General features: G+C 37.2%; 1 protein-coding gene and 1 pseudogene across 1 annotated transcript; both read right to left on the bottom strand.

Moving 5' to 3' along the window:
* Positions 1-273: 273 nt before the first annotated feature.
* LOC129048863 (ankyrin repeat domain-containing protein 33B-like) lies at positions 274-4,062 on the bottom strand (annotated as a pseudogene).
* Positions 4,063-5,831: 1,769 nt separating this feature from the next.
* LOC100455776 (tripartite motif-containing protein 64) lies at positions 5,832-11,237 on the bottom strand. Its single transcript, XM_002833635.4, has 6 exons — positions 10,830-11,237; positions 10,196-10,291; positions 9,267-9,497; positions 8,478-8,500; positions 7,424-7,521; positions 5,832-6,325 (listed from the first exon to the last, which is right to left on the bottom strand). The coding sequence occupies exons 1-6, from the start codon at positions 11,235-11,237 to the stop codon at positions 5,832-5,834; spliced, it is 1,350 nt and encodes a 449-aa protein (XP_002833681.2).
* Positions 11,238-16,762: the final 5,525 nt, after the last annotated feature.

The following is a 16,762-nucleotide window of genomic DNA, read 5'->3' as shown; positions in this document are numbered from 1 at the left end:
TTAATTCCGTGATGCCTCTGTGTCCGTCTGACGACATCTCTCCTGGGGTCTGGGACTCTGCTGGTCTTCAATGCCTACTGACAAGGGTTCCTGGCCATCATCAGCCATGAAAATCTCAAAGCCCTCCATCCTCAACGTGGGATCCCTGGGCCAGCGGCATCAGCCTCACCAGGAAACTTGTTCTTCTGCTCATTCTTGGGCCCCACCCCAGGCCTATTCAAAGAAAGACTCCAGGGGCAGGGCTTGGCAGCCTGTATTTCCATCAGATCTGTGTTAAAGCTCAAATGAACCAGCCCAGGTGATGCTGAGGCAGGAAGCGCAAGGCTGAGAGCCAGTGTCTAAGGCAACTGTGCCCATGAGGCCAGGGGCAGCTCCTGCCTGTGCAGCTATGATTAGGGCTGTGTTCCCCTCCATGTCCTGCCAGTTGACGTCAATGTGGGGGCACTCAGCTAAGGCCACCGCGGTATATCCACAAAGCCGTGGTAGCAGGCGACATTAAGGCCGGTCTTGCCATTGTGGTCAATCTCCTGCGCCTTCTCAACGCTCACCCCCTGCCGCACTAGCGTCTGCAGCAGCCCCAGGCCTCCAGGACTCTCTCCACGCCCTCGATGCCATGCTCCTCCTCGTCCTGGAAAGTGTAGAAAGAGTCGTCCCAGGCGATGCTGCGGGTGTCAGGCAGACTGGAGAAGTCCTGGAACTCTTTGGAATCAGCGCGGTCCTCTTCGACCTGTGTGCCTAGGAGTGGGGACAGCGGTGGCGGGGTCATGCAGCGCGCCCCGCCACCCTGCGGCTGGGTCCCAGCCAGCAGCACTATGCCGGCGGCCGGAGGCGTGGGCGGGGGGCGGAGGCTCTGTCCCGGAAAGCCTGGTGCGCGCCAAGATCCCTGCTTCTTGCCTCTGTGTCCCCAGGGAAGCCCTAGTTCCCGCCCCCAGCCCGGCGGAAACCTCCCTTCTTTTACGTTATTAAGTTTGTTTTTATTTCAATTTTTTAGGACATTGATAAAATCACTTTCTGATTTTTGAGATTAAAAATTAAATAATTTTCAACTTTACCCTTTTCTAAATTTTTCACTATTTTAATGCTTTTATTTTTTGTATATTTTAATTATTGTAATTTATATCTTCAATTATTATGGAAGAATTTTAGAAAAGTCTTTTCACATAATAAAGTCTAATTAATTATTATTTATTCTCTCCTCTATCTCAAATACGTACTTTAACCTTTTAGAACTTTATGTTTTGAGACTCTTGTTACTTATGTGACATTTTAACTATTATTCTTCACTCTTCTAGTGAATTTTTAATGTCATTCAAAGGGTACATCTTTCTATACTGAGAATTAAACATAGTTCTCAACAACATTCTCAAATATTAGGAATTTCACCTTCCAATGGCATGTTAAGTATGTTTTCCTTCCCTTCTAATGCATATTCCCCGCCCCCCTCCCCCCAATTTTGTATTTTAAGTAAAGACAAAGTTTTACCATGTTGAACAGGCCAGTCTTGAACTCTTGACCTCAAGTGATCCACCTGCCTAGGCCTCCCAAAATGCTGGGATTACAAAAACAGCAACTAAATGCTGGAATGATGACTGGGAACTTGTCCAGAGTCTCCAGTGATTATCCTCCTCATAACAAGGCAGAAAGCCTTCCTCAGAATTATCTGGACTGACATTACTCATTATCCAGACCTGTAAACAGACTCCTGCAACCAGTGCTGTGAGTCTCAAATGTGCTCCTTCAATAATGCAGTAGAAGGCCTGAGTTTCCACATAGTAGTATCCTTGAATGCCTGGAGACTTTTAAGGCATAAGAACGTATTGATCCTATGAACTATATGCTTTGTAAAATCTCAGGTTATGTGAGGTGTTTGGACAAATTAAGTTTCAGGGTGATATCCACTGTTGAGACAGAAAATTAGTCTAAAGAATTAAGACCTCAAAGTCCAGAATGAGAAAAAATTGTTTTGCTTAGAGCCTCCTTATAATTGTCTTACTTGTTTTATAGATATAAGCACTAGAGGACAAGCTCTACCTGATATAGCTGGCCTAGACATATGCAGAGTTATTAATTGCAGAAGAAAGAATTATACCTTTCAGGTAAAATGGCTACAAAAAATAATTAGTTGCTGTTTTTGAGACAAGTTCTCACACTGTCACCCAGGCTGGAGTGCAATGGCACAATAGAGCTCACTGCAGTTTTCTACTCCTGGACTCAAGCAATCCTCCCAACTCAGCCTCCTGAGAAGCTGGGACAACAGGTGCACACCACCACTCAAGGCTAATTTTCTGTTATTTTTTGGTAGAGATAAGGTCTTACTATGTTACCCAGGCTGATCTCAAACTCTTGGCCTCCACTGATTTTTCTGCCTTGGCCTCCCAAAGCACTGGGATTATAAGTATGGCCACTGTAACCAGCTTTAGATCAATTTTATTTAATACAGATAGCTACCCAACTAAAAATATTTTATTAGAATTCTCTTAATTCAGCAAAGCAATGTTATTACTCACCCAGTCTTCACTTATTTTCAGCTTACATGCAAGAACAAAATTACCTTTATTTTTTAATTTGTTTTATTTTATATTTTCAAGGTGCACAATATGTCTTTTTGAGATACTTGTGCATAAGGAAATGATTAGTATAATGAAGAAAATTAACAAATCGATCATATCACTTAGCTCTGCTTCTTTTTTATGATAAGAACACCAAAAATCTAGTCCCTCAGAATATTTCCCAAAAACAATACAAGATTATCTAATATACCTACAGGTTGTACATCAGATTCATTTATTCTTCATTACTGCACCTTTACATTTGCCCTTCATTTACCTATTTCCTTCCCACCAATGTAACCACCTTTTTTAATGTATTGAACCTATAAAAATAGATTTCAAATATGAGTGGGACCATGAAGTATATTTTTCTGTGTCTGTCTTGTCTTATTTCACTTAGGAAACCTACCATTTACATGTCTCCTAAATTTAGCACAGAAATAAAGTGCTTGTCAAGAATGTGTCACAGTTTTGTTAGATTTTTTTTTGTTACCCTCTTTATCAATTTTTACTTTTTGTACTAGAGAAGAGTGAAAATTCTTGTATTAAAAAAAACTGTAACCAGGCTATTGATAAATGACTTCTTTTAGGGATAAAAATCTCAGGAAGTTCAAGATTTATGTATTAATGATTGACAATGTTCTTAGTGGTCTCTCTTTGATTTATTTCAATTGTAAGTAAGTCTTGGTGATATTCTAACATAAATTCTGACAGGTGAAGGGAATAAATAAAGTGAGTATTTCTAGGAGAATCAATAGAATAAGATTATCTTGGTTAAATGGCTAAGAAAATGTGGTAAATAGATGCAAAAACGTTTTCATCTTCCAAAATCAGAGTCAAATACTAAGTGATCGTAAAGTAGCTAATTCTGTCTTTCTGCCAAAGTGAATCTGAGCTAAATTAGAAGAATGTCAGGAATAAATTCTTCCTTGAAATCTAGCAACAAATAATGTAATTAAATTATGAGGCTTTGACTGTTGCATAGAGTTTTAGCATCAACAGAAAAGCTCACAAAACATAGGGAAAATCAGAAAGGAGTGCTGGGTTGGAGCCCTAAGGTGAATAATTTTATCATCTCAGATCACTTGGAAAAAAGCAGCGAGTCCAAAAGAAGCTGGTGATAAGCTTTCCCTCTGCTAACCCCTAATGTTCTGCATGAAATGTGTGGATGCAGAAGAGAGACAGTTTATTATAGTCTATGTGGTATAGAGTGAAGGAATAAGAGAATATTTCTGATAAGTATTTTCAAAATTTGGAGAATCATTCCTATCAAAATCATTCATTTACGGGACGAAAATACAAATAAGATGTTTCTTGCCACATAACCCTCAGCTAGCCAGGCTCTAAAAAGGACAACGCTGGACACCTCGACAGTGGTAAAAAGCAGGGTTTACTCACTCTTGAATAACTAAGAACTGGTGCTAACCTTAGGCAGCAGCTTATCTATTTGGTTGAGGTTCAGCTTTGTTTCATTGAACAAATCTCTTGGGTTATTTTCAGTTGTGCCAGTCATTTAATTTGTTTTCTGAATCAAATGATAAGAATAAATACGGTTTAGAGTGTAAACAGCATTCCCAGATACATTACAACTTGGTGTCCCATCTGCCTAATTTTGAACCTATAGGACGGGAATAAATGCATTGTGAGAAACACCAGGTGATTTCCTTAAAGCCAAATACTCTTGTCCCTCCTACTTTTCTTCCGGCTTTCCTGCTGCATGGGACATGGCAATAAATGGAAGTTTCCTGCACATAGAGGTGAAATTCACCCGTTGAAGATGTCAGTCTTCTTCTTGACCAACTCCTATATTGGTACAAACATGTAAGAGAAATGCACCTTCTGAATCATTTCAAATTCGTGGTCTTTGTTAGAGCACATAAGCCGTTGTGCTAGAAGACGGAGCTATTACATTCTATTATAGAATTTTCCATTCTCTATCATCTGGATTGTTATTTAAAATGTAAACAAAGTTTGTTATTTCTACTGCATAAGAAGATTTATACCACTTTACTCTTAGCAAGTAATTAAATTTACATGTCAGTTTAAATAAGGACAGCCTCCATTATTATAAGTCCTCTTCCTGTTCCCCATCATCTTATATAGGAACCATCCTCTTTCGATAGTTTATATTAAAAAACGTAAGACAATTGAAATCAACCCTGTAAAAATTATGCTACACTTATTTTAAATCCTAACATAATAGTGTTATCTTTGATATGAATCTGAAAATCAATTCATTTCTTATCTTTTGATAGATATTCATTAGTATGTTCTATTCTATTTTGTTACTTATATTTTGGAAAAGTTTCTTAATGTTAGAATATTTATACATATTAACTCCTCTACTTATCCATTTACTCATCTTATATACTGTTTAATCTATTCTAAGAATTGCATTGAATAATTGTAATATATTAGCAAAGAAGACAAATACTGCCATTGCCCCCTTGGAATTTTCAATCTTGTAATAATAAGTATAAGAATTTTCTGAATATTATAATCTGATATAATATATTCAGGGAAGATGTAATAGCAGAGCCACCTAGCACTGAAAAACTGTTGTATGAGCTGAAATGTGATTAATAAATAGGATGCTGAGAAAAAATAAAGTCTGTGAGGTCAACTTAACTTGTTTAGACTTAAAAAGAAAATAAGCACTCTTTTTATTCTCTGTCAGATAAGATATCCACCACTTCATTATTCTACCCCAGCCTGGTTCAAATAGACAACTAAGACAAATGATTTACAGTGTGTACAAACTGAAAACATACTCTCTGAAAAAGAAATCAGATTAAAAAAAAGAGCTTACATTGTATGATTTTATTTACCTGGATGCAAAAACATAAAAAGTAGATTAAGTGCTGTCAAGGAATGGGGGAGGGTGAATGGAGAATAAGTGTTAATGTGTATTGGGATTCTTCTGGAAGTGATAGAAGTTCACAGACAGTAGAGAGCTCTGATGCCTGCACAAGTATGACACACTAACAATCTCTGAATTAAATATATTAGAACATGACTTTCATGGTAAGTGAATGAATCTCAACAAAACTAGTACAAAAAAAACCATTATTGATGTTCTAGTAAAGATTCCACGATAATTTATTAATTAAAATAACTTAATTAACAAATGTACACATTCAAGGTGGTTATCCCATTTATAACCATAAAGTAATTACATTCCATGAAGTTACAATGAGCTCACAGGCTCTCACACATAGGGTCTTAGGACACTATTTGCCTCATATATGGGAGGTCACAACAAATCATCATGAAACCAACTTTTCATGTACAACCAAAGCAAAAGAAAGGCCTCAGAGGGAAAGAGAAGGAGGAAGGAGGAAAAACATAGATAAGAGAACCTTTAGAAACATCAAAAAAACTCACAGATCCATTATCATAATCCAGAAACACCCCAACCCGACCCAGAGGCCTTTGCACATACTGAATTAAAGGTGGAGAGTTGGTGGAGAGACTATAGTGATTGCTCGTTTTTGAGGAAATCAAAAAAAATCTTTCATCAGAATCAATAACAATAGTGGCATCTGCAGTCCTGGAATCTCTACAGACTCCGAGAATCCAGTTGGAGGAGAGGGTCACATCCACTTCCCAGTAATGCCTGTGGGAAGTGAATGCTTGCTCTCCCCACACAGCAAAGCTGTCGATTCCTTGGGGACCCGTGGGAGCACTGAGATGGTCGTCTCCAAATGTCACATATCTCACATCCTCAGAAAGGCTTATATAGCAAGGAATCATTTCTGTGCTCAGAGCATTATCCACTGTCAAGAAAAAAATATTACATTAGTGAGTGTTATGAGGGACAGAGTCTCTGTGGCCCAATTATTTACTTCATTTGCTCTTCTTCCAAGAAAATACAGAAAAAAGGAAGCCAAGAGAGTTCAGCCCCATGCATCCATGAAGATGAAATGTTATTACACCTCTACAGCACATACAATTATGTATCATTCCTTAAATAATAGAGAAAAAATGTGACCATGTCACTGGGGAAATAATGATTTAATGTCTATATCTGCATAGTTTGTTTCAGGACATATGCAAAATGGTTTTTTTTCTTCAATAGAAAACTCTTCTTGTATTATTTGTCTTTAAGATCATCAACAGGTAGACATTAATTTGCTGTGATGTATTTATTGGAATGTAAGTTATGCCTGTTATAGTCTCAAACATCAAAAATTTGGTAGAAATTAACACATGTAAAATTTATAAGTTTCTGAAAAAAATACTCTGGCTTTACATTATCTGTTTAGCTCTTGATTCAATCCACTCTGGGTTTCTGCCCTCTGCTACTTAGACCTGCTCTCTAGAATGGGCCTAACATGGTTAAGCCACATTCACAGATCCCTCATCTTTTACTTGTTACAAGATGTTTCTGATGGCATTAGAATTGTCCTGATTATGGATATTTTAGTCATTTTCTTTGTTGATCAAAATGTTCTGATTTTGTAAATAATTAAAATTACTTATAAAATGCATGTAAATGAACAAAGAATAGAAATAATTAAAAACAATTATGCCATATCTAAGCCTTCAAAATTGAATTAAATTGAATAAACACGAAATACTGATGCCACCATGAGAACTAGTGTCTTCATAACTACATGATCTGAATGTTCTTCATCCTCTTATTCTGCAGATAAAGTATGTATCTTGCTTTACATTTTCATCAAACTGTAAGTCAGAAAATTGAGTTTTGATCATTGTAATATTACTATGCAGGTAGAGAAGATGCACATGTTTTGGAAAACTATGTATTACCTACATGTCAAACCTAATAAGACCAAAATGGGAAAAGACTCAACCAAGGGACCCAATAAGGGAATAATTTGAGGCTGGAGTGCCAAGCAGCTGGCTCTTGCCTCTGAAGTTGTTGAGCATGTCTAGGACTCCAGTGATGCGCCATGAAGTGAGCTCCGGGTTCACTGGCTGGGGCTTTTGCATCTGTGCCAAATCAGTCCTGCAAAAAAAAATGGCCTCAGTTATATTTCCAGGCCCAGAGCTAATCACATAGTCGTACGAAGATATCATATTTTCATGTAAGATGTTTCCTCAGAATTCTGCCAGTTTTGGTTAACTGGGTGTACATTTTATTCCACACTCTAGGGGCCATAAGGATGTTACTTTTTCTAAACTTTACTTCCATAAAAACCCAATTTCCCCAGATATGTTATTCTCAGACATTATACAACTTCTAAAGTCATTAAAAGTCATTGCCTTCCTCTGCCCATCACACCACTTGAGGGTATGCAGAAATCCTGGAAATATTTCAGAGAGCAGAAAACTCAGACAAAAACTTCTGGGACCTCAGCCTGCAGTTGTCACTAATGCTAGTCAGTGTCTAACAGAGAATGTTCACTGAGACAAAAGTCTTTAATCATTCCTGCAAAACAAAGGAGTCTAATTCCAGCCTGAGAACCCTGCCACTGAGGGTCCCAAGGCAACCATTTTCCTGAGGTCTTTCCTAGAACTGGGTGTATGGTGATGGAGCAGACCCGGGTCATTGATGCTTTTAGGAACAAAACATCCCTCCTCAGCCCATTGTTAGGGAATCTCTCTCCTCCCTCTGTCTTTTTTTTTTTTTTTTTTTTAACCTCCCATCCTTCTAGAGTAGAAGACACCTCTATGATTCCTCAGAGTAATTTTGTATTAAGATCTGTGGGGTATGGCCGGTCACGATGGATGGATTGGGAAGAACAAACTTCCGAATGGCAAATTGTTTTTATGTATATTTTAATTCATACAAATTTTGAGGTGAAAACTTTCCAGACCAAAGAGAAGAAGACCTCAGGCCCTCTTTTGAAACAAAATTGGAAATAGCCACTGACAACGATGTTAGTACTCAAAATGTATACATCCCGTTCATTAAAAAGAGAACAAATTTTTCAGAAATAGCATTTTTTAGTGTAAACTCACCTTGCTGATACATTTCTCACATCCTGCAAAAAAATAAAAGATAATGTTAATTATGAGAGATTTTTCCTTCTGCATCTTTTCTCATCCTCTTGTTTCTTTCTGTTTTAGTGTTTTAATAATGTATATCTTTTTATTTCCTGCTAAGGAATCATTGAAGGCTACATTAATAACAGAACCTCAACTAAACAATAAAAAGCTTCATCAGTGGGCATTAAGAAGAAAGGAGCTCAGCAAGAGACGGTGGAGTAAAGCAAAGATATCTAGGTTTCCAGTGTCATTAATTTCCTAATCTTATTTCCAAGGAAAGGTCTGACCACACATGACAACTATTAAAACAAAACAGAGAACCATATGAGAAACAGAGCACATGGACATTGATGAGCAGCTTTGACAAACCTTGCCCAGGCAAGGGGAAACCCCTCAATGTCTTCAGCAAATCACTGCTGTGTGGGGCATCAGAGTGAGGAGGAACTAGGGCATATAAATGGAGTATTACTAACCTTCCCCTGGCCTAGAGTTCTAATGATTTTAGATGATCTCTCTGTGTGGATAGTAATCCATATTGTATTGAAGAGAACTTTGTTACATATTATCTGCTAAAATGGCAAAACTTTCCCAAAGATTACCAAAGTATGCAGTAATAAGTGAATGGAGAAATGTAATGGTGGAAGTCAGACAGCATGTGTCACTTAGCTTAGAGCAGTGACATATGCAGGTGATATTTGCATGTTCTGGCAGCATTGTCCAGCAAAGGCTTCCTGTCTCTGAGGATGGACCCTCCCTCCTCACCTGGAGCAGCTCCACGTCAGGCATGTGGCATGCCTCCCACAGCTCTCTGTACATGTCTTTCATCGCTTCTAAATGTTGGGTCATTCTCACTTGACTGTCTTGTAGTTGTTGGAAAAGCTCTTTTGCTTCTCTTTCCAGTGCCTGCAGATGCAGTTGCTCCTCCTCATGGAGAAATATATGCATCTTTTGATAATGAATAGTGATTATCCTCTTCCTTAACGACACATAGTCCTGCAGAGATGTTTAGTTAAAAGGATTACATATTCTCACTCTCAATAGAAAACTTCAAATAATTATATGCTGGGTGTAATCAAGCAACTTATGAACTTTCTGCCTCACTCTTGCAAGGAGTCTTGAATATTGGCTATCTTCTTCTGTCCATCTTTTTCAATGTTCCTATTCTCTCTCCCTTTTTAAATCAAACCTATATAAAGACTTCTGGTTTCTGTCACTGTGATGCTTCTTCACAGTTGTTACTGAGTCAATTGTTTCCTCTATTAACCTCTCTTTTAGGATTTTTCCGTGTCTGATTCGCCTACATGTTAAAAAACGTTTAGCCATACACCATATTATGCAGATTTTTTTTACTTTTACCATATTTTTACTCTATATACTATTCTATCTCTTTCATCTTCCTCACACCCAATCTTAGTGAAAGGTTGTCTCATCTGCAGTGTCTGAAAAGGTTTATGCCAACCTTCAAATTTGAACTAGAATACACATCATGCCGTTTATCCAATATACTAGAATTAATTTGTCTGGCTTGTGTGGGCTTCTCTGTTTGCAACTCCTATTATATCAATTGAAATCACTACATTTTCTTGGGATGAAATCACTATCTTTCAACTGGTAGTTTGAATTTAGCTAAAAAGTATAAGCTAACATTGTGTTTATTTGCGTAAAAACAAAGAAAACATTTTCATTCTTACCTTTAACGAATGAAATGTTCTAGTTTCCTGATTTAGATTGTTTCGTGTCTCTTGATTGATTTTCCATAAATAGTCCATTTCATTTATAAGTTTCTCCTGCAAAAGAAGCAAGAAGCTTAGCAATAATGAAAACAGTATAGTAAATTTCATACCCTTATCAATAAAAAAAAAAGGGTGTAATTGAAAGAAACATAAATTAAGTTAGAGTGGCGTGGTCAGATTTTTCCAAGTTAAACACATTTGGTTCTAATAACTTGGACATGAAAAGTGATAGAAACATAATAGACAGTTTTAAGGGACCTTTTGGATAATATTATCAATTTTCTGAGAAACTGGCTTTTATATAACCTGACTTTGAAAAGTGTTCTTGGTGCTGGCCACCAGCTCCACAGCTCCATTCTACACGTTTGAACAATGTTTCTAAGGAAACCTCCTTTAGTGAAGTCTCAACACAGCTATGATTAGAGTGCCAAATTAGTCAGCAACATTGAAAGGACACATTTATGTGTTATGATTGACATGGAATAATCACCACATTCACCATCTGCATTCTCATCACCATCATTATCATAGGCCCTCATCATTCTTATTTGGGATTCTGTATAATTCAAACTGCCTTAGAGGCATCACGTACCCTGCATTCCTCAGCAGCCCATCCTATTGGGCTGTGGCTGTGAGCTGCGTGCTCTGGTGACTCAGAGCAGGGCCCACAGATCAATCTCTTGTCAGCCTCACAGAAGAGCTCTTTAGTCTCCTCATGGAGCACACAGATATTGTCTGAGTTGTTGATGTTCTGAGGTCTGGTCTGTCTGGCTAGGGAAGCCAGCTTTTTGAGTGCCACATTGGTGTTGAAGTTGGGCTTCTCTGAGATTTTTCTGCACATAGGGCAGTGCATTGGTGCTCTGCCTTCTTCTGAGCAGAGGCAGAGGCAGGGCCTGCAAAAGCTGTGCCCACAGTCAATGGTGACCGGGTCTATGAAGTAGTTCATGCAAATGCAGCAAATGAGCTCATTCTGGAAGACTCGCAGGGCATCTGAATCCATGTTTCTGAAAAATTAAAGAAAAAAAAGTGAGAATTTCTTTCTCTTATTTTTATTTGCCCCAATGAAAAGGAAAAAAAGGCCAGTGGACAATTTTCCTTGTCTACTTGAGCTCTGTCCAATATGTCTAATAAGTTAGCTCCAGTACAAACTGAGACATAGTAAATGCAAACATGCTGGATTTATAAAGTTTTCCCTCAATAGCCATTGAAGATTCGGTCCAGGACTCCCTGAGATACCAAGATCCTAAGATGTTCAAGAATCTTATTAGTAAATGGTGTGGGATTTGCATGTAACCTAAACCTATCCTCCTGAATACTTTATGTCTAGATTACTTTGAATGCCTAATACAATGTAAATGCTGTATAAATACTTGTAATGCCATACTGTTTAGGAACAGCAAGAAGATTGAAATTATGTACATGTTTGGCAGGGCATGGTCACTCATGCCTGTAATCCCAGCACTTCAGGAGGTCGAGGCAGGCCGATCACAAGCTCAGGAAATCGAGACCATCCTGGCTAACACGGTGAAACCCAGTTTCTACTGAAAATAACAAAAATTAGCAGGGCGTGTTGGCACATGCCTGTAGTCCCAGCTATTCAGGAGGCTGAGGCAGGAGAATAGCTTGAAACCAGGAGGCGGAGGTTGCAGTGAGCTGAGATCCCACCACTGCACTCCAGCATGGGTAATAGAGTGAGACTCTGTCTCAAAAAAATAAATAAATAAATAAAGTACATGTTCAATACAGCTGCTTTTTTCTCCCTGTAAATATTTTTTGTCTGAGATTAGTTGAATCCACAGGTATGAAACTTATGGGTATGAAGAACCATGACGTAAATGAGAAAATGAGACGACAGTCCTCATGGCATTTTTGTTAAGCAAGCCGTGCTCTCAGTCATTCCCAGTTACTTAGACAAGCTTAAAGCCTGGGTGGAGGGTAAAAGCTGGGATGATTTCTGAGTCACTTATATAAGCTAATTAACGAAGAAGCACATTCTGAACATTATCCTGTCTCTCTCATTCTATCTCTCTCAATGATTCCATGATGACAATATATGAAAGACACTTAGTATCTATGGTATTATTCTATACTCCCTGCCTCCAAACTCACCTGTGAAGTTTGCTCAGACAATTATAAATAAAGTAGCTTTTTATCTAAGATTGATTAATCAGAGTGGACTGTCAACTCCTAAAATCATCAATCATTAAATTTGTCCTTTTAACTTTAATATCAAAACTCTTCCTTTCAATACATTAAATGTAAATAATATCTATTATTTTTAATTAGGAAAGTTTTTTCCCATAGTCAATTCAGATGATTAGAGAGAACACTTTCACATTCGGAAATAGCCAATATTTCAACTATAATTAACCAGAATTAATCAACAATTAATTATTTTCTAAAATAACAAAAAAAGTGGAGATATGTATTAGGTTTTCCACTCTACCCTAGAAAATCCAGAAATGCAGTTAATGGAAGCATGGCCACTAATCCACCTTTCCCCTTAGTGACTTGGAAGTTGCAGCTTCTTGGGAGCCCTTGCCAGTTGGTTAGATCTATTGATCTATTTTCTTTCTTTCTTTTTTTTTTTTTTTTTGTTGCTCTTGTTGAGATGCAGTCTCACTCTGTCACCCAGGCTGGAGAGCAGTGGTGCGATCTCAGCTTACTGGAACCTCTGCCTCCCAGGTTCAAGCAATTCTCCTGCCGCCGCCTCCCAAGTAGCTGGTATTACAGGCACCCACCAACACGCCAGGATAATTTTTTTGTATTTTTAGTAGAGACCGGGTTTCACCATGTTGGCCAGGCTGGTGTCTAACTCTAGACCTCAAGCGATCTGCCTGCCTTGGCCTCTCAAAGTGCTAGGCTGCAAACATGAGCCATCATGCCCAGCTGATTAAATCTATTTTCAACGGCTTTCAAATCTAGTCTGCAAACTGCAAATTTTGAAGACACAGCAAATAAGACCTTTGCAACGAGAATTTTCAAAGTAATTCAACATTTTTAACATTCATGTTGGTGTACATTATAACCACTACTAGATGCCCACATTCTAGTGAACATTTTAGGTATTTTATGGGTTCTATCATTGCATGAAACTATGGAAATGTATCTTTTCACACTCAAGAAAAACCTAACAATACAGAAAACAGTCACATAAAAAGAATCAAATAGCAAGGGAACACAAACCATATCTTACAAATTGAAGACACTTTATATTGATTTTCTGTAAAATCACTAAGACAGTCATTTGTTTGTTTAGAAAAGACCCAAGCATGCTGCCAGGTAAATTTAAAGTATTTTTAAGAGTAAAAGTGAGCACGATGGTTTTGCTGCGCATTTTATACTCACAAGGCTACTATGAATGGTCTCAGTCTAGAAGCTCTGTAGATATCCAGATTAGAAGTAACTCCTGGTGCTCCAAAGCCCAGCAGCCACAAATCCAGTGGGTCCTCACTGAAGGAGAGAGAAATCTCTGGGCAAGCATCCTTTTAAAGTATATGGGCCCACTAAAGACCACACCCACTTCCTGAGGTTGATTAGATTGCATAGAAACGGGTAAATTGGCTGATTAGGTTTATAAAGTATTGAAAACCATACTTGAGGGCTCAAAGCTCAACAGACAAGTTTGGAATGAGATGCAAGAAAGTTGACTTTACACAGTTTATTCAAAGAAATATTTTAAGTATAACAATTATTTCACTAAATATTATCACATGCTAATTTTTATTTACTTATTTGTTTATTTTTTTGAGACGGTATCTTGCTCTGTCGCCAAGGCTGGTGTCCAATGGCTCAGTCTCAGCTCAGTGCAACCTCAGCCTCTCGAGTTCAAGCGATTCTCCTGCCTCAGGCTCCCAAGTAGCTGGGATTACAGTCGCCCGCCACTACGCCCAACTAATTTTTGTATTTTTAGTAGAGATGGGGTTTCACCATGTTGCTCAGGCTAGTCTCAAACTCCTGATCTCAGGTAATCTGACCACCTTGGCCTCCCAAAGTGCTGGGATTACAAGCGTGAGCCACTGCACCTGGCCACATGCTAAATTTAAAATTTTGTTTCTCCCTCTGTTTTAAAATTATAATTGCTTAAGTGCCTAGCCGTTATTTATCTGAATATGTTCAAAGATAATACATTAACTGGGATTACCAACACATCTGTGCTGTGTAACTCTCTTGTTTAAAAAAGTATAACAAGGAACTCAATTGTGTTTCATGAAATTGTATGTATAATGGTTGCTAGAATTAGCTGTATTGGCCTGTTTTTCTTATATTTACCATTTTATGACTATTTCCTAATGATGGATTTATATGAAAATAAAATCTGTTTTTTATTTATCCACCTTTTTGAATCATTTTAAAACTGAAACTTTACATATATGTACATAACTATCTATAACAATGTTATGTATTCATATTTTTAAAATTATATAATAATTATTTACACAATAATAATAATTATTATTACTTTTTTTTTTGACATGCAGTCTCCCTCTGTCACCCAGGCTGGAGTGCAATGGCACGGTCTTGGCTCACTGCAACCTCTGCCTCCCAGGTTCAAGTGATTCTCCTGCCTCAGCCTCCCGAGTAGCTGGGATTACAGGTGTCTGCCACCGTGACCGGCTAATTTTGGTATTTTTAGTAGAGATAAAGTTTCACCAAGTTGGCCAGGCTGGTCTCGAACTCCTGACCTCAGGTGATCTGCCCATCTCGGCCTCTCAAAGTGCTGGGATTACAGGCATGAGCCATGGCACCTGACTGCTATTTACATGATAATTATGTGCATAGTTATCTTTAATAGTGCCTGAAAGTTATTTTTAACATGGCTGCCATACCAACAGATTTTGCTGTCATTTACCATGATTTCATAAATCACCAATGTTTATACATAGTTGTGTTCATAAATTATCTAATGTTTGTGGATTTAGGTCACTTCTCTAAACTTAAAATTAACAAACCTTGCTAGAAGTTGAAAAAGTAAAAATCTATATAAAAGTCACCATTTACATATTAATAGACATTTAAAAAATTATAAAATTCATAAAAGCCAGCATAGCCTAGAAAAAGATGAAGTGGCTGTCTTTTTAATCAGTCCACGGCATTGCAAATTAGTATGTTTTCTGAAGTGTCATTTGATCAGCATTATGCTTCAAAAAATATATCCAATAAAGTTAAGAATAGGTAATCATACATATATATATATGGAGACTTTTCCACAAATGTTGTTCTTTGAAAACAGATTCAAACACTTCTTAAAATGTTGCATATTATCTACCTAAGTGTAGAGAAGAAAGACTTTCTAGTATTCTCACTTCTCAGTAAAAATTCAATTCTACATTTTGTAGACTGCCCTGTATTAGACAGAAATAAACAATAAGCAACTTATGAGATGCATATAAAAGAATAAAACATAGTTGCAAATTTTAGTGCTAGAAGCTGAAAAAGTTATTATCTATTTTACTACAACTGTGTTATCATGCAGGATAGGTGAGAGAGAAAAAGCAGTATTTCCTTACCTAACTAAAAATACTCTGTCATTCAAGTCAAAATTTCAGACTTTATTGATGACCAATTCTATGCTAAAAACTGTTCTAAGCGCTTCATATGTTCTAGCTTACTTAGTTGTTACAGCAACCGCATAAGATAAATAATCTTTTATACTCATTTAAAGATTAAGAAACGTAAGAACAGGAAACTTCAATGATTTGCCCATAGGCATACTCTAATTAAGTAGGAGAACTAGGGTTTGAAACCAGGCAGTCTATCTCTGAAAACTGTTTTCCTTTCAGTGACATTAAATATGTTGCCAAAGTATGTTCCTAAGCCACCAAATTACATACAATATTTTGGGGGTATGCTTCTTGCATGTTGGCCAAATTGATTGAAAGTTGACAAAGCTTTCAAGTATTGTGCAGGTTTGGTCCACTTTTTTGAATAGTAATATGCACACTGTCCTACATCTGCCATACTGTCCAACAAAAATATATTTAAATTAGGAAAGGGGCTAGAATTACACACACAAGAGTATAACCATGATTTTATATTTTCCTGATGGAATTAGGCAGATATTTATTTTCTGCCGTGGCTTTCTTGATCTTTACAGTTTCTAAAATGAACATTATTTTAAAATAAGAAACAAAAAGATACTGAAAATAAAGATATGCAAAAATTATATTACATCGTATGAGAGAATATTATATGTATCATTTACTACATATATCTTGAAATTTTCTATTGGCTTGCAAGAAATCAACTATGATAGTTTTCCACAGTACAAAAAAAAAAAAGGAAAAGTGATATTATAACAGGGAATCATTTTTTTTTTCCTACCTCTAAAAACATCTATCTGGTAACCCTAAGGATCAATAAATGCTCATTACAGAAACATTGGTTGATTATTCATAATTCTCAATAATATTGGAATGAGAAATAACATGAATATAATTATAACTTCATGAAAATGTATTTCTATACACAAAATAAAAATTTCAGAACAAAACTGAACTTAATCAGTCAGCTCTGGGGACTGGT

This window comes from Pongo abelii, chromosome 9, assembly GCF_028885655.2.
Source record: "Pongo abelii isolate AG06213 chromosome 9, NHGRI_mPonAbe1-v2.0_pri, whole genome shotgun sequence".
NCBI lineage: Eukaryota > Metazoa > Chordata > Mammalia > Primates > Hominidae > Pongo > Pongo abelii.
This window is presented reverse-complemented; position numbering and strand designations above follow the sequence as displayed.

Coding starts and splice junctions, on each gene's coding strand:
- LOC100455776 (XM_002833635.4), bottom strand. CDS start 11,237: ATGGATTCAGATGCCCTGCGAGTCTTCCAGAATGAGCTCATTTGCTGC. Junction 8,501..9,266: donor CTGACGTGGAGCTGCTCCAG/GTGAGGAGGGAG, acceptor ATTTTTTTGCAG/GATGTGAGAAATGTATCAGC. Junction 6,326..7,423: donor CATGCTCAACAACTTCAGAG/GCAAGAGCCAGC, acceptor TTTTCTTGACAG/TGGATAATGCTCTGAGCACA.